Source organism: Aquila chrysaetos, chromosome 9 (assembly GCF_900496995.4).
Source record: "Aquila chrysaetos chrysaetos chromosome 9, bAquChr1.4, whole genome shotgun sequence".
Taxonomy (NCBI): domain Eukaryota; kingdom Metazoa; phylum Chordata; class Aves; order Accipitriformes; family Accipitridae; genus Aquila; species Aquila chrysaetos.
Window position 1 is genome coordinate 11,427,556 of NC_044012.1, and position 18,108 is coordinate 11,445,663.

General features: G+C 38.1%; 1 protein-coding gene across 6 annotated transcripts in view; it reads right to left on the bottom strand.

Annotated features, from left to right (window-relative positions):
- Positions 1–5,781: 5,781 nt before the first annotated feature.
- The window catches only part of CHST8 (carbohydrate sulfotransferase 8), a 191,489-nt gene continuing 179,162 nt past the window's right edge, over positions 5,782–18,108 (bottom strand). For 4 of the 6 annotated variants that reach the window (XM_030024018.2, XM_030024017.2, XM_030024019.2 and 1 more), the window contains 2 exons: positions 9,613–9,650; positions 5,782–7,199 (listed from right to left, as the gene is read on the bottom strand). In XM_030024018.2, the coding sequence (XP_029879878.1) occupies positions 6,054–7,199; positions 9,613–9,650 (1,184 nt within the window). In that variant the 3' untranslated portion in view covers positions 5,782–6,053. Of the gene's footprint in view, positions 7,200–9,608; positions 9,651–18,108 lie in introns of those variants that run through there. The other 2 variants (XM_030024023.2, XM_030024022.2) reach the window with 2 other exon arrangements.

An 18,108-nucleotide genomic window follows, 5' to 3' on the forward strand; every position in this document is an offset into this window, starting at 1 on the left:
ATGAAAATTACTTACACACGTCTTGCCATATGAAGCTTGGGACACTTCCAAAGTCATTGTTCAAGAGTGCGCAGGTGCATGCTGAGGCTTTGAAGTCACCACAAATAACAACGTCAACCTGAAAATAATCCCTTGAAGCAGTATCAGCTCAAACAGGCTGTGCTCTGTCTTGTGTCTCATATTGCGTTCTGAAAACAAACTACTGCTGCATGCAGATGCTGTTGTACTGGTATCACTGAAATTAAAATGAACAGATGAGGCTGAGATTTGTAGTTATGTTTCTCTTCCAAATGGTTGGTTGGACTATGCCCAGCTACCTGTGTGATTTCTTGTTGGAGTAGAAAAAGAATGTCTGTGATTTAAAGCAACTTGTGTCAATAATAAAGCAATAATAATTAAGCAAAACAACAACAAAAAAAGAAACCCCTTTTCAGTTTTTATCTGGCAATTCCAGATAATGTGGTACTGTTTGAGTTGGCCTGACATTAATTTGTATTATTGTACAAAGAAACCAAGAACAACTATTTAAAAAACAATGCGTATGTTTGATATTTCTTGTATTCATTTTACAATTCCTATCTGGGGGGTTATATCTCCCACCCATCTGTTTGTAAGTTCTTATATTAAAATGAGTTCTTATATTAAAATCTTTCTGTTAATAGATACCTTAGTACGTATAATGCTATTTGCATGGATTTTTTTTTTCTATGTACTCTCTATGCGTGCATATAAGTAGATAATTATACATGGATTTGTGATAGGTGTGCTCTTGCTTCTACTGTCAGCAATGGTGTTACCCAAATGGGAGAAGTAGTGCAAAGAAACTAAGGATTAAATTCACATCCTGTGTAGTACATGCAGTCCATGCATGTGGTTCTCTTACTCTGTGGATCCCTGTCTCAAAAAAAGATACTCTTTGATCATCCAAGAAGTGGACTTTCTCAGTAAGTTGCTCAAATGAGGTGGAGGTTGGGGGGAGCAGTACACAAATGTCTCAAAGGAGATGACTTTGTTCAGATCCTCATCAACTTTATGTACCGAGCATCCCAATGTCAAGTTCTTAAATTATCCCTTAATTAAAAAATGATTGCTGTTTTCAATTTCAGACTTTGCAAAGCCAGATAATAAACTGCATATTGCACTGTTCAGTACACTTCACTTGGCTGTGTTCTGGGCACAGTGACTGGTTAGTGTAGTTCTCGTGCTGAAGTACCTATGGAGTGACAGAACTGCAGTTGGCAGCTTGGAGAACCAGGACAGCAAAAGCTGGCTAACAAATTGGGCTTTATTCAGATGATAGTGTTGCCTCTTAAAAATGCTGTCTTACTGATTTATTCAGGGAACACCTACTTAGTTTACATAGTTTATTTTGGTATTTGAGTTAATTTCTTTTTCTACTATAGGCTTTAGACTGCTTTAAGGCATAAGGCCTAAGATTCTGATCTGTTGGTGTTGCAGTGCCTTTATACCTCAACTTCTGTGACTGCTTTAGCTGGGTCCTTACCCCTGAATTGTTATTGTGAACATTTTACTCCTAATATGCTGGTCACTGAAATCCTAAAATGGGGATTTTAGAAGTTGTCAATATGTCAGGAGTAATGGAGAGCTGCCCCAGCTAGAATCTCCAGTAAGTATCTCCAGTACTGGAAGCAACCGAAGAATGGATTTATGAAGCTGGGAGGCAGGTCTGTTTAATCTCTGTGGGGAGGGAGTTTGACTGCTGTCAGCACCTGAGCTATTTGTAGTTATTAACTCCAGGGTGGATGAAGTTCTAAGATGGTAGGAGTTGTGAGTAGAGAGGTAGGGCAGAAAAGGATTGAGAGTAAAAATACTGGAAAACTTTAAGGTGAGAACTAGGAGTACAGTTCTGTAAACAGTCCAGTAGTAATAAAATTAATCTCTTACCTAAGGTACGTCAAGAAGAATTAAAAAAACCAATTGGATTGACAAAATTATTCATTTTGGCTAATTATAGCAATGCAAGATCTTTACCTCAGCTGACTGCTGAGCTAGGCTATTTGAAAATAGGAGGGCTTTGTATAAATTCTTGAATTTCCCCTTTTCATATGAAATTGAATATTTCGGGACATGGTTTAGTGGGCATGGTGGTGTTGGGTTGACTGTTGGACTTGATTTTAAAGGTCTTTTCCAACCTAAACGATTCTATGATTCTATAAATTTCCATATGAAAAGAAGGATAAAATATGGAAACAAAATTCAGAATGAACAACTTTGAAATGTGTTCAATTGCATTATCAAAAATGAAAATGTCAACATTTTTATATCTGGGGAAAAAAAAAGACAAGATAATCCAAAGGGAAATGAGCAGTCTGAATACTTAACACCATCGAGTTAAAATTGTTGCTTTTTATTCGAACACTTAAATTGATATGAAAATATTAGTTTACTTGTCTGTTGCTGTAGTTTGTTTTTTTGTTCAAGATAATGCATCTCTTCTGGCTTTAAAATATTTCTTTACAGATCTGATTTTTTTTTTTTTTGTAAACCATTTCTTGCCGCCTTTCTACTAGTAGTAACAAAGTCAAACTAATGCAACTAGCCAGTATTAAGGATGCTCAAGTATTTAGGAGGATACTTCTGTCTTCCCTGAGATACTGTAAAACAGATGCTACTATGCCACATACAGCTTGTCATAAACATGCAAATCATTTATTTAGCAGTCTTTGTTTAAAGAATGCTTGTTACGCCAGACAAAATAAAACCCTGCCAAAATCTTCATCTTCATTTGTCATTAAAAAATGTTATTCCCCTGTCATTAGCTTTTATTGGAGTAGTAAAGGTTTTTAATTAAAATAGCTTTGGTGGGGGTAGTAGTAGGAAAAGCACCAGTTCGATACAATCAGAAGTGCAATTTTGCTGGTATTTTTTTCCATGCATACTGTGAACACTTTACTGATGTGTAATTGTACCAACAAAGTCTTTCAGATGAAAACATGACCTTGTGGCTCTATCAATTTATGTGTATATGTAGATTAAGCTGAAAAGGAACTGGGGTGAGGGAGGAGGAGGAAGGAGAAAGTCGGGTCTTCAATGTGAATCTAGCTGTAGGATTAAGTTCTTTAATCTTTCCCTTAGAGCTCTCTCAAACTAGCAAAGGTCTGAATGCAAATGATATCTACCTTTACTCTGGTTGCATCACAGAGGTAACCTATGAGTCTGCATGTTCTCTTCTGCTGTAATGGTGCTGCAGTAAGGTGAATTGAGACTCTTCTCTCAGTGGAAGTTCACCTGCTGACCTGAATGAGTTCAGCACTAGTCTGCAGGAGCAGTGATAACACACTGTGCTTTGGTACACTGACCTGCTTGCAAGATCAGACCCTGAAGAAGAAGTTATGAGGGCTCCGATATCTATTATATCCTTTCCTTGTGTTGGTGACTGTTTCTGATTTCTGTAACTATAGGCAAATCAATTGCATCAATTAAAGTACCGTCACTTCTTAGAGCACTTAATGCCATTAAATGCTAAGGATGGCATAACTCAAATTCCTAGTGGTGGTATTGACTATGCCTCCTCACCACCCCACCCCCAATAAATCTCACCACTATCAGAATCGATGTTCTCCTCTATCTGCACTAGGAAGTGATTAATGTGCCTTGTTTTCCCCTGGATAGTCCTGCCTGTTGAGTGAAGTTATCTGCCATGCTTACCTGTTGGCAGAGCAGCCCGGATGAATAGCCCCCAGCCTGTTACTGCTGATCTGAGCTGGCCTAGCAGAAAAATTACTTTGAATAAAAAAGCTGCTCCGTAGTCATGTGAGCAGATCAACAACTATCTGAGGGGGTAGAAAGGTGAGGTCGGTGGTTAGCTGCAGCAGCAAGGCAGTGATGATGAGCTTGGGCAGACTGGGAACGGTAAACTAGTTTCATGGAACAATGTAAGTTCCACATTACCTTTCTAATGCAAACAATTTTTCTCGGGGGAGGGGGGGGGAATGATGGGAGGGGGGGACAGGACACACCTGACGACTCTGATGTCAGACATAAAGTGTGAAGTATTTGTCAGTAAAGCTTTCAATACAAGTTATTTTAAAACAATTTTTCCCTATGAAAATTAAAAAAAAAACAAACAAAAGATATTGGATGTTCCTGGGGAAACTGTGATGCATGAAACTATATGTGCGAGGATCTGAACCTGTAAACATGAAACTGCTTGAAACAAGTGTTTCTTCTTAGGTGCTTGTACCTTTGTACAGTGCCAGTTGTGGTAGAATTCTTGGTTGTGAATGTCCTGGTTTCAGCTGGGATAGAGTTAATTATCTTCCTAGTAGCTGGTACAGTGCTATGTTTTTGAGTTAGGTATGAGAAGAATGTTGATAACACTGATGTTTTCAGTTGTTGCTAAGTAGTGTTTAGTCTAAAGTCAAGGATTTTTCAGCTTCTCATGCCCAGCCAGTGAGAAAGCTGGAGGGGCACAAGAAGTTGGGATGGGACACAGCCAGGGCAAGTGACCCAAAGTGGCCAACGGGGTATTCCATACCGTGTGATATCATGCCCGGTATATAAAGTGGGGGGAGTGGGGGTGGAGGATCACTGCTCGGGGAACTAAGAGTGTCGATCGGCAGGTGGTGAGCAATTGCACTGTGCATCATTTGTATATTCCAATCCTTTTATTATTAATGTTGTCATTTTATTAGTGTTATCGTTATCATTATTAGTTTCTTCTTTTCTGTTCTATTAAACCGTTCTTATCTCAACCCATGAGTTTTACTTCTTTTCCCGATTTTTCTCCCCCATCCCACTAGGGGGCGGGGGGCAGAGTGAGTGAGCGGCTGTGTGGTGCTTAGTTGCTGGCTGGGGTTAAACCACGATAGTGAAATACAAACTCTAGAAATTACAGGCGAGTTCAAGTTTGGCATTGTGGTAGAGTTTGAGACTTGTTCCAATATGGGCAATTTAAATGTCATAATTTCAAGTGGTCAAATGACATGTAAACAAGGATACTGTATACAGAATTAGTGTGAAGATTTACAAAACCAGTGGAAGGTCGAGTATTTGATTCTCACAAGAGATTTCTGCTAGAGGTGAAAGAAAGCCTTCTCTTAAATATAGACAATGAACAACTGAACTAACCCACCTGGAATATTTTTTGTGTGTTAAGTCAGATCTAATTGTTACTGAAATAAACAAGTGCAAATTGTTTGCAGCAATGAAAAGAACTACCCTGTTGGGCAGGAAGTTGCATTTATTCTTGCTTGTTATTATGAAGGAAAGATTTGATATTCCTGGTGACTATGAAGATTAAACCAGAGATTTATGTTAATGCAAAGGATTAAAAGAATCTTAATAACATTTATAAAGATGCAAATGTTCGCCTGCATTTTATCTTTTTGCAGATGAATGTGCCATAAGGGAAATATTGAAGGGGGAGAACACATCCTCACTCTGAATTGCAACATCTGGTTTAATACTGCACTCACATGGTCATTAAGTATTAGTTGTTTTCATCAGTGTATTTTTGAACAGCATAAGTGTGATAGACTTTTTCTTCCTAACTAACTTATGAATATCAGGAAGTAGGAATCTATGACCAACTTCAAATACATGGTGCCTGTTTAGTGTATGGCTTTGCATGTTGCAGATTTCCATGAACTGTAAATATTACTCAGTGTATTTTTTTTTTTTTCCTGCTAGTCTGTCACTTTCAGACTTATTTTCTAAGTAGTAAAGAGCTTGAAATACTGGACCCACTGTAGAATTGTCAGCTGTGTTTCCCCAGTTTGAAACCATCCTCCCAGTGCAAACACAGGCCGCACCAGCATGGAAAATTATGTGCTTTATTTGGGAGCCCTGACATATTATACATATAGGTACATACATTCCATATGGAGAAATTATAGAAAAAACATGATTTGAAAAAGGAGGCAATTAAGGTGAAGTTGTAAACATCACTAGCCATTTATGTTCTGGTTTGGGTTTTTTTTCCTGTTTTTCAACCAATTGTTTACTAACAGACAAGTCTATATAAACAGAAGCCACCTGGATTTGTTACGCATTTCAACTGATATGACTGTGGAAATGTCCCAGCTCTCAAATCAATATAAATCTTCAAAAGGTTTTGAGTAGTTAAACATCAAGTAATCCATATAGTAAAAGTCATAGCTTCGTTGTCTTTGAGAAGGAGAAAGCTGTGCAAAATACTGTTGTGTAATTTTAGTAGTAGTTCTTTCTTCATTGGAGTGCCTATCTTTAAACTTGGGGAAGGTTAAATTTTGTGGAGCACCAATTAAGTGCAAGAAAAAATTTGCATCTTCTTCCATACTTTCAAATTTCCCAACAAAGTCGTAGTCTATTAAACATGGGCTGCAAAGCCTATTGACGTGATCCCAGTGGATATCCATACCCACTGGCCTATGTACGTCCAGGAGATACTGAATGAACTCTTTAAATTTGACTCCAGAGCCTGTCCTTAATGCTTCTTTGGTGGCATTGACACGGTACCTGGAAATGATGGCTTTTCCAAAAACCGGGTGGTAGTAATTGTTTGGATGTTCAAACTTGTCCCGAAATGCAGATACCAGCTTTTCAAAAGGTTCACGAATAAAAAGCATCTTTGTGTAAGTGTTGAGCCTATGATAAATTCCTTTGTGGTCAAACCCATCCAGTCTTTTTAAATAGTTTCCATAGTGCACTGTGTTGTGCTGTATGTCTTTTGTGGAAGAAGCCAGCCCATTAAGAACCATGAGTACCCGTTTCCAGTTAGAGCAGCCGGCTTTTGGTACTTCACAGTATAAAACTCTATATTTATCTTCTACAAATATTCTAGAAACATGATAAGGAGTGATTATTCTTCTATTATTACTCTTGTATTTAGAACAAGTTTCCCTCATAATCTGCTTTCTTTCTCTTTGGATCTGATAGAGACTTTTCCACTTGTTGTTGTTTCTATCCTCAGATTTAAGCGTGGGCAGGTTGAGAATGGAGCTGTTCATGGAAATCAAAATTGGGCTCTTTTTAATTATAAATCTCCTCCTCCGTTTATGCAGCCTGATGGAATTAATTTCTTCACCTTTCTGTTGATCTTTCATAGCGAACATTATGCTGCTTTGCCCTCTGTCTGTGCTTTGAAGCTTAGTGGGCACATTTTCAGATAGGTGCAATGAATTGTTCTGCTTTACCATTGTTACTCCATCTGCAGTGTTTTTTCTTATTCTATCCTGGTTATCGCTGGAAACACAGTCCTAATGGGGAAAAATGGATTAAAGATGTTAGTAAGCGAGAGAGTGTTTGTCACTATTAACAACTCGTACGACTTTAATGTGGATCTTTCATACACGGAGTTCAACAACAAAATGCTTTGCCACAAGTCCTCAGTGCTGTGCCTACATTGTGGTACAGGCTTTTCTCTTGTCATCTTGTTCTGTGCTTACATGAAACCCAAAGGCTGAGATGAGTCTGAACTGGTAAATTCCGGTTCAGGTTTGGATTTAACTGTATTTTAGGTGGTGCCTGCACCCAGACTGATAGATACTTTTGTCTTAGGTGAGTTACCTTTTGTGGAAATTTCAAAGACATCCAAGTATTTTGAGGACTGACTTAATTATTCCAGACTGCCTGTTGTCACATAACTGTTTCCCGCCCTGCCCTTTCAGTAGCTTATCTCTGTGGCGAGGGTGGTTGTGCACAGAGTGAAGCCTAACAGGAGGTTTATGGTGTTTGTAAAGTGGAGTGAAGACGTAGAAGGAGCAAGAGTGGGAAGAAGGAAGCCGAAAGGACTGCGGTGAGAACATGGAGGCTTTGCAGAGAAGTGGGTTTGGTGAGAGCAGCATGAATAGGGACCCCAAAGGGAGGCTTGAGTGAGGTGAGCCTGGGACCGAAGCAATTGAGACTTGGTGAGAAGCAGTAAGGGGTGTGAACGGAGCTGTGGCTGGGATTAGGCAAGTGAAAACAGAGTAAAGCGGGTCTATGGATAAGGGGTTTCTGGGACCTGCTTTCTTTCATTAGGTGGATCTCACTGGTTAATACTTATTCTGGCATACAGCCCAGATGTGCTCCATTACTTCCTGCTTCTCAAAGCAGCTGAGTTAAATCCCTGTCTACATGTCTATGCCTCTAAGACTAAGATTAGGTTCTGGACACTGTTTAACTACATATCATCTCTGTTTTGAGAACTCACCTGGGAGCTGAGTGGCATATGAACCACTAGGGAGTATTTCAACAGAGGAAGCAGATGTAATTGCAGAATGTTTATTGCTTGCCCAAAATACTTAATGTTTATTTAGAGATTTTATAAATAGTAAATTTCTGATTTTCAGTCTTTATTTACTCCCTAATAATATTTAAAACTGGCTTCAAAAATAAGATACTGGATGAATTTTAAGATGTACAGTATGAGGATTAGTAGGGTCATGTTCTTTCAAGGTGGCATCTTAACCTTAATTGTAATAGTGATTTTACAAGTCTCTGTTGGCTGAAAAAAGCGATACTGTAGGTAACTTAAACTTGGGCTGCCATGGAGGTTATATCTTGCCGCATCCTTCTTTAAGGGTGAGAGATTAAAAAAAGAGACTCAGTATTCATTACAAAAAGCACTGATGACAAAAGGAAAAAAAAATCAGATCATATTATTTTGTAGGGGACTTGTTTAAACTGATAACTATTATACAAGACTCAGATCAGTATTAAACGCAATTTTTAGAGTACCATGCAAGTTGTTGCAGAACTTAGGCTTCTGAAATGTTTTGCTGGCTATTCTGGTAGTGGAGGTGGTATGTGATGTGCAGACTGGGAAACCAGCTGATAATTTGTCATACAAGACACTATGTATTCAGTTGTTGGGAGTGATTGTTGTACTCTGCAGAGGTTGTTTCCGGTAGTCAAAGGTGTATTAAAGTTTTTGTCTCCATAAAATAGCAGATGTGTTTGTAAATATTATGCTTTACAGAGTGGCTGAAATTCCATCTTATTTAGTCATGATATGGCTGATATTTCAAGGTTATCAAATTCGGACTTCCTAGATACTCGCACCTTTAATGATGACGACAATTATGAACCTACAGTTTTGGGGAAAATTAAATGCCATGATTTTAATGTCTTCTGTCAGTGTAACTTCATCCAGAAGGTCAAGCTGGAGCTGTAAAGATGCAGTGATGTCAATCACATCACACTGATTTCACCAGGCAATGGCATTTGTGTAACAGCTGGCAGCTGCACAGTTGTTCCTTTGCATATTTTGCACTTGTCCTTTAACTATGAAGTCAGTGACAGCCCACTGCAGCCATTCGCTGCTGCTGTGACTGTGCTAACAGCCACTAGATGGAGGAATTTCACCAGTATTTTTCTTTAGCCTATTTTTAAGTACCTCTCAAGACATTCATTTGATCAGTACGATTTCATATGGAATATTAATATGTGCAAAGTTTACCATATCTTTTAGCAATATCCAGTCTAGGAAAAAACTTACAAAACTAAAGTTGCATAGCTTATCAAATTCATATTTCAAAAGGAAAATTTGCACTTCATGGCAAAGCTTTGATGCATCTTTCCTTTTCAATGCTTCATCTCCAGTCTAGTGGCCTTATCTGAGCCATCTCTATCTGTACTCCATACTCGGAATATGGGTACAATTTTCCTTATGTACTTCCGAAAACTTACTTTTTTTGATTGCTGGAATCCCATGTTATATTTTATCCCTAAACAAAGAAAGAAATTAAAGTCATTATTTAGTAAAGATAAAAACATTAGTATCATTTTTGTTGGACTGATAACTGTGTCCTCTCGGTAACTAAAAGGAAAACAGGAACAAGTTCTGTTAACGCAGTGATAAATAGACCAATGAAGAATCACAATTAACGTATATTTTGTAGTAACAACACTCCTTGGAAGGCCTCTTTATTTATAGACATCATAACAATTGTGAAATGGAGTGAATGTCTCTACTTCCCTTTTACAGATGGGGCAACTGAGATGGAGAAAAAGTGATTGCTTAACCTCAGCTAGAAGGCCAGTAGCAGAATGAGAAGCAGCTGGAATTTGTGATCCCAGGTTAGAGCTTTGAAAAGCTGTTCTTTGTGTATTTACCTAAAGCTGCGTTGTTTCTACTCCCCTCCCCTCCCAACTTTGGATAGTATGGTGCTTAATCATAGCAATAGCTTGCATTGAGGTACTATCCTTTGTAAAACCACAGCAACACACAGTGGAGTTATGTATAAGTGAGGTAATGTTTGTAGAGGTTTAGAGAGAGAAAACAATACAGAATTGTGTTTTGCTAAATCTTCTGGCTTCTACAGTGATGTCTATCTGAAAATATAACAATCAACGTGAAAATCCTAGAAGGCAGCTTTAGCAGATGTGTAGGATCTCTTTACTGTTCCTAACCTTTGCTAAGTAAAAGTTAATAATAGAGGAACGTATAATGGAAAACACTTCTTAATTATGAAATTAGTTTGGGGTTTTTCAACTTATAAATCTGCTATCATCACTGTCACTGTTGCTTGAGAACTTCAGCTGCTTGAAGACTTCATTAAGACTTAATCTGCATTATGAATCCACAGCGTCTTTGACAAGGACAATTACAGGTAAAGGTATTGTAAAGCATTATAAGTGAAAACATCACTGGGATAGCTCAGTCCCATCAGATTAGTTTTCATGGTACTATGAAAGCTCTCAGAAACACCGTGCATGCATAGTTCACATTGTACCTTATTGCAGTTAAAGCAGCAAGTCCAACTTAAATGATCAATCATGTTTTGGTTTTTTTAAATTGGATCTACAAACTGGTGTTTATAGTAGAGTGAGTAAAATTGCTGTGGTTATTTCTATGCTGTTAGACCTCATCTAGCAGTGCTCATTACTCTTTTGGTTCATGTTTGAGCTTTAATTCCACTGCAGTAATTTGTTAGCAATAAACTTAAGTTAAGGTGGATGGGGATATTGTGGTTCTGTGCCTATTAAAAGCAAAGGGCATATATTTTTACTTTGTCAGAAATAAGTTCCAGATATCATATAGAAGGAATCTTAAGCCTTTTCCTAGCTGCTTCTTGAAAATGTTTAACTGCAAAATAAAGTCAGAGGGTGCATTCTAAAGAGAAACAGAGCTGATCTATAGCATCCTTGTGTGGGTTCTGGAGGCTTAAAACTGATTGTGTTGCACCAGACTTTAGGAGATGTTATTGAGTTGTTGTCCAGTTCTTGATGTGATCAGTTAAAGAATGACACTTATTCTACCACTGTGTAATATGTTACAGGGCAATGAAGGTATGGAGACTGCTGTCCAAAAAGAATAGTAAAAACTGAGCACCAACACTTTGAAAGAATTGATACTAGAGAATGGGTGATCTGTTTAAACCATGAAAATGTTCTATTTGTCAGCAGATGTAACCTCTTCTTTTTTGCTAACTGTAAATGCATAACTTTTAAGCCACTTGAACAAGATCTGTGTTGGCTGCTTGGCTCCACTCTAAGGCATCATTAATACACCTAGTTGGAGTAGTAGCTTAACTTTTACTTTAGGCTTGCTTGTAGCAGAGCTTGAAATTAAATATTATTTTCCTTATAAATTCAGAATATTGTTATGCTATCTCTTCTCTTGCAGATATCATGTGGCAGGTACAGTATTGAAAAGTTAACACAGTTAAGAAATTTAGTCTGGTGTTCTGGGTTGGTCAATTCTCATTTTCTATGGATATCTTTGTTTCTTGTGTATATGTAATATAATCCACTTAATTCTCATAACATTATTATTACAGACAATAGTCACCATTCTGTTCAGTACTAATTTATTGCTCTCAAGTATTTAATTTTTGGTCTTTCTTTAAACTGGATTGAGTAGTGTGAAGTCACGCCTCGTCCTCTGTCACAGATTGTGGAGATTTACTTTGGCTGTCAGTACTGTCAACATGCATATGCAAGAATTTGCATATTTAAATATTTTTCCTACTGTAAACTAGTTATGCCTACCAGTGTAAGATAGGAGAATGGTTGTGTCAACCCTCCCCAAAAGATAAGATCATACAATGTCTGCAGATCCTCTCCCTTTCTGAAAGAATTTTGAGCTTTTCACAATTGAAAACTGTGCTGGTTTTGGCTGGGGTAGTTAATTTTGTTCACAGTAGCTGGTATGGGGCTATGACTTGGATTTGTGCTGAACACAGCATTGGTAATTCAGGGATGTTTTCGTTACTGCTGAGCAGTGCTCACCCAGAGCCAAGGCCTCTTCTGCTTCTCAGCCCACCCCACCAGCGAGGAGGCTGGGGGGCACAAGGAGTTGGAGGGGACACAGCCGGGACAGCTGACCCCCACTGACCCGAGGGGTATCCCAGACCGTATGACGTCACGCTCAGCACATAAAGCTGGGGGAAGAAGGAGGAAGGGGGGACGTTGGGAGCGATGGCGTTTGTCTTCCCAAGTCACCGTTAGATGTGATGGAGCCCTGCTGTCCTGGAGATGGCTGAACACTGCCTGCCCGTGGGAAGTGGGGGATGAATTCCTTGTTTTGCTTTGCTTGTGTGTGCGGCTTTTGCTTTACCTATTAAACTGTCTTTATCTCAGCCCACGAGTTAACTCACTTTTACTCTTCTGATTCTCTCTCCCATCCTATCAGTGGGGGGAGTGAGCGAGCGGCTCTCTGGTGCTTAATTGCTTGCTGGGGTTAAACCACAACAAAAACATGAATAGGTGAGAAAACACTTGGTCACCTATCAGAAAACTGAGCAAGTATTTTGGACAGACTCAGATGCAAATACCAGACCATTTGCTGTGACCAGACTGTGATGTAAAAGGGTTAGGTTTTTTTTCCCTGGGTTTGTTTAGTTGTGGTCATTTGTCCTGACTTCAGTGGCAGCAGTGATAGCTTGTAGCAAACCAGCACACGTTGTGTAATTACCTGTTAAAGTTGGTATGTATCTGCCATGAATAATAATTATTAAAAAAAAAACCCAACAAACCAAACAAACCACAAAAGTGCAAAGAGCAGATATGAGAACTACCTTTTTTGTGGTTAATTATGACTAACTACGTTTTTGTAGTAATGTTTCATAAAGGTAACTTATTTGAGATTAATACTTTGCACTGATATGCTGTGCTTTAAAAAATTAAAAATAAATGCTAGTAGGAGATGAGTATTTAAAAAAAGTGATTCTTCATTTACTGGCTTTAAGATGTAATCAGAACAACAATTCATGTTTAATGTAAATGTTTGGTGAAGCACTTGCCAATCTCTTCAATGTTTTCTGAATTTGACTTCTAAAGTTGGCTTCTTCTAGCTGTCTTTCTCATGATACAGTCTGTCACTTCAGATTTAAAGCTACATGGAAAAAAAACCTCTTAAGTGCAGTGAACTCAGAAGTTATATTGCACAGATCTACTATACTAATCAAAATCTAAATTTAATGTTATGCTACCTCTTTACTATTCATGTTACTTACCAGCTCTCAGATGTTATTGCCAAAATGGTAGGGGTTTTTTTTGCCATAAATAAACTACTGGTGTCTGCTGCACCCAGGTGAAGTTAGTATTCGTTAAATGTTTGGTGCCAGATACAACAATGACCAACATCTCACTAGTGCTCAGAGAGAGAATAGCTGAGAGACAGAATCATTGTATCAATTGTATATCATTTATGTCGGTTTTCATGGTGGTGTTCTTTTCTCTTCCCCTTGTGCAACCATGATTTTCCAGACCCGAACTTGCCCTATGTTTTATGTCTGCTTTTGTTGTCTTTCATGAAATACGAGCCTTATGCTTCATCCAGTCCTACCATATAGTCAAACCCATTGTGAGCTTTTCTTTTTTTTTTTAAAATGCTACTAGCAACACAATAAAATGGCCTTTATATTCCCTGTGTAATGTTATATAGCTTTGCCTCTCTGCCTTCTCCTCTGTCTCTGCTTGAAGACCTAATTTTGGTTTGCCTCTGGTGTTTTCCTCTGTTCTGAGACTACACTACAGCTGAAATATTTTTTAATAAAAATGATAACTTCAAGTCTGCATCTGTGACTCCATCCCTTAATGGGCTTCTGTGAGCAGTGTATACTTGTTTGCTTCATCCTAACTGATTTGTGAAATATACTCTGGAAGGGCTCTTACTATCATTGCGTGAACGTTTGTGTCAAGTGTCCTGTCTGCATGCGCTCCAGTCTTAGGTCTTTACTCAAAGACAACAACATGTACTTAAATCGCAGAATGAATAGTAGACTAGTACTTGGAATTCTGATTAGCTGAAAAATTTTTAGTTTGAAAAGGATTTTCCCCAAAATACTGGTCAGATCATCTTTTTCCAGGTGTTTTTGTGATTTAAAATGAACTCAGCTTGTACAGTATAAAAGAACTGCTCATTTCTGATCCTAACTTACTTTGGTGTCAAATTATTTACATATTTGAATTAGATTACTCATTAAAGAAATTTAATTATTTTTAAAGTTGCTACCATTGTAAATTATTTGTTTTTTTATATAATATGTATGTAGTGTACATATTTGGAATACTTTTAAAATATATAAATGTCTTGTTAGAAAATGCTTTTACTTTGAAATTGAGACCTAATTAATAGATACACACATAAAAAGCTTGTTCTGTCTTAATTGTATGCTATGTATATATCCTTTTTATATTTAACACTCATAGTTTATGTGATTAGGGAAAACCCACTCAAAAGTCCCCGTCTATGCTACGTACACAGTACCTCGTTTTAATACAGATGAAATTGAGGCAAAGTAAAGAAGGCTTAGCAAAGCTGTAGCACATCTTAAATTGTGCGTCAAGAAAGAAGCAAACCTATACAGTGAATCTATATAATCTAACTTCTCTGAGTCCCCAGTGAAGCTGCAAGTATGCAGTGTCACTTCCCACAGATGAGTAAACATTTACAGTGAATGCTTTGGTTAAATGATACACTGCCGAGCTCTTGTCAAAGCTAAATGCTTAGTGACAGGACAGGCATCACTGTGTCTTACAGAGACTTGTGAAGTCATGTATTTCTGAGACAGAGTGTCTATTTTCATGTCTGTTTCACACTAATTGTTGCAATGGTAAAGATAACACAAACAAATTTTACTGTATTCTCTGTGAATGACAGGTTGCATGAAAGAAAACCTTGAGCCTCTTGCAATTTGACCAAAGAATATGTCTGTCACTCTTGAAACGAAAGCAGTCAAACACAGTCTCCATAGCACCTTTCACTTTCATAGCACCTTTTTGTATTTGGTTGCAGAATAATTATATGTATGACAAGAATGATTTTATTTATGTATGAATTGCAAGAGTGAATTATTGGGGAACTCATTTGTAATGCAGCTTTTCTGGAAAAAAATTAGATGTTACTGTAAATATTTTTTTCTGATATCTGTCGCTATAGTATGTACCATGTAGTGATTTTTGTTTTTTCCTTTACACCGCAAAGTGTAGTAAGTGATTTGTTACTATTCCAGCTTTTCACATGTGAGAAACAGAGGCTAATAGCTGCATTTGCCAAACTGATCTGATTTTTAGGTTGTCACACTTTGAATTACAAACTCAAATACTGATTGTCTGAAACCCCCATGTTACCGGTCAAATCTTACTCTGAAAAATTTAAATCCGGACTCATACAGTGAGCCTTTAGTAATGTCTAGATTAGAATGCAGGTATCTGACTTTTAATCATGATGTTCAGTTCACCACATTGCAGATGATTGCTCAAGTAATGAAATGTAGTTTATCCACTGAAGACCAAGGTTTGGGGGCCCAGATTCTGCTGCACAGCTCTGGATGTATCGGATTCTCACTTACATGCTATCCAGGCGGTTGCGTATGTGAATCCTTAACGTGCTATGTGTCAGTGGACTGTGGGCTGTAGAAACATTTCCAGCTTGTGTGAAGCTGGCCCAGTAGAGTTGAGGACTGAGCTGCTGAGAGAAGGATCCTTCAGTAAGCTTTGTTGTGGGGCACATGGGCTGCACGCAATATAAAGCTGCAACTTCTTGAAGAACCTCACTGTGAGAATGACATATTTTTGCCTCTAGTAGGTTGTGTGTGTTCCAGGGGAGTCTGATTTTTATAGCCATGATGGAGGGCAAGGACTGTTAACTTGAGAGTAGTTCTTTTTGCTTCCATTGGTGTGATGTTAGTATTTCTCCAGATGCAGTTATTGGCTCCTCTTCAGTGTTTTCTACAATCTCTGGTTTTGGCTAATATTTACAGCCCTGCCGCACCCCCCCCCCTCCCCCCTTTTCCTGCTCTCAATATTCATGTTTCTATTCTTTCCACTAATTTCCTTCCCTTTACCTTTCTTTCCCTGTATAAAGAATTCTCAGTCTCTGCTCTGAGTCTGTGATCCAGCACTTTAGAGGGTGTAGCAAAAGCTAAATTTGTAATAATTCCAGAAACAAGAATGTCTGCATTTGATTAATTTCATTTTAACTGATCCTTCTCAATTTGAAACTTACTTGTGTTCTATCTCTTTATCATTGCCCTTGCCAGCAATGTTGATGCTAAAAAACCCAACCAAACAAAAAAAAAAAAACCCCAAAACCAAAACCTCTTATAGGGAAAATCTAGCTGTGGTATTTCATAGTCTTCAGAGGGATGTTCATTAACAGCAACATCTGAAAAGACTGCATTTTTAATCTAATAAAAATATACTTCATTTGAAGTAAGATTTATAGAAAAAAATATATTTCTTTTTTGAGTGCAGTTAGATAAAGCAACGTTTATTTTTTTGCTGTACAAATGCTAAACCTTCTTATGTTCTTGTGCCTCTGTGGTTTGGGTATGCAACATCGATCTCCCATTATGCTTTGTGGCAAAGAACCTGATCCTTAAGTCCATCTTGCTGATTTAAGGAATCTGAAAACTTAACAGATGAGTTTGATCATTACTTCCATTGTGCAGAGGAGGATGAATACAATGTTTCTGTGGCTATTTCCCAATCTCCAAAGTAGCCCTTTGGAGCTGTAAGTAGTTAAGCACGACTCTTTGCATAAAGAGCTGCTTTTTTCCCTGTTTTGGGAAGGCATGAGAAGTTTGACAACCTACTGAGAGTTCGGGGTTTTATATCTCTTTATAAGCCTTCTTTCATATATGAGTTCCTTTGTAAATCAGGTAACTCATTCTTCCTGAGTTCTTAGCTTTTTGTTTCAATCCTACCATTGCCAAGCATGTAATTTTTAATAGTTTAAATGCAATCTATTTGAGGAACTTTGAACTCTGGTTTGTAGCTTATTCTTAAGCAGTTGTTGTGGTGAAGTAGAATACTTCCCCAAAAAGATAGCCATTCACCCTCATTTTCCCTTCTCCTGTGCAAGTATTGTGCACAAACTGAATTACTTTATATTGATCTTGTGCTTTTCAATCAGACTCAGCTTCAGAGAGGTAGGCATTGAATCTAAGTGAAACTGTTAGCTTCATATTTCTAAACCAGGCAAATCTGCAGTTTCTCCATCCCATAGGCAGCAGGCAATGCAGTACTGTGCTGCATTTGTGTCATGGGGTACTTATGATGGTAGCAGCTTCTGTGCACTTCAGTTGATTAAAACACGATTACTCTGGCTTTTTGTGACTGAAATGACTTTCCATCTTAATGAAGTAAGGGAGTCTCTGGACAGAAGTACTATATGGGGAAAGCAATGCAATTCTGAAGGGCATACCCTGGAAATAATTAAAAGCGTTAGGTTCATCCATCAGTTTGAACAAGAGAAAAATTACAAATGGGGGAACCAAAGTAGAGATCAGTACACACGTTAAGTGACTTTCAATGTTTGTCACTTGAGGACTTTCATACTGTTAAAGAACTTGATATTCCCAGTTCGTTTGTGGTACCAGTAGCCAATCCTGTATGTCTGAATCAAGCAAAACTGCACAAAGTCATCGTTCTGAAGCACAGCACTCGCTGAGTTGTAGCTGCTGCCATGTTGTCATTGCTTCCCTCTTGATTCTCTGATTAACTGCCTTGTAGCCAATACTCTTGACATAATGTCCCTCTTGACGTTTTAACTTGGGGCATCCTTCATGCACAGCTTTCTCTGCTTGTTCCAGTAAGGTATTCTTGGAGTAGAAGATCACAGTATGGAGGTGGTACCCAGTGTTTCTAAATGTGGGTGCCACCTGAGTATAGTGTTTATGTCTACACAATGTTTCTCAGACAAAATACCCATGCTAGCCTCCTGCTGTTGTTTCC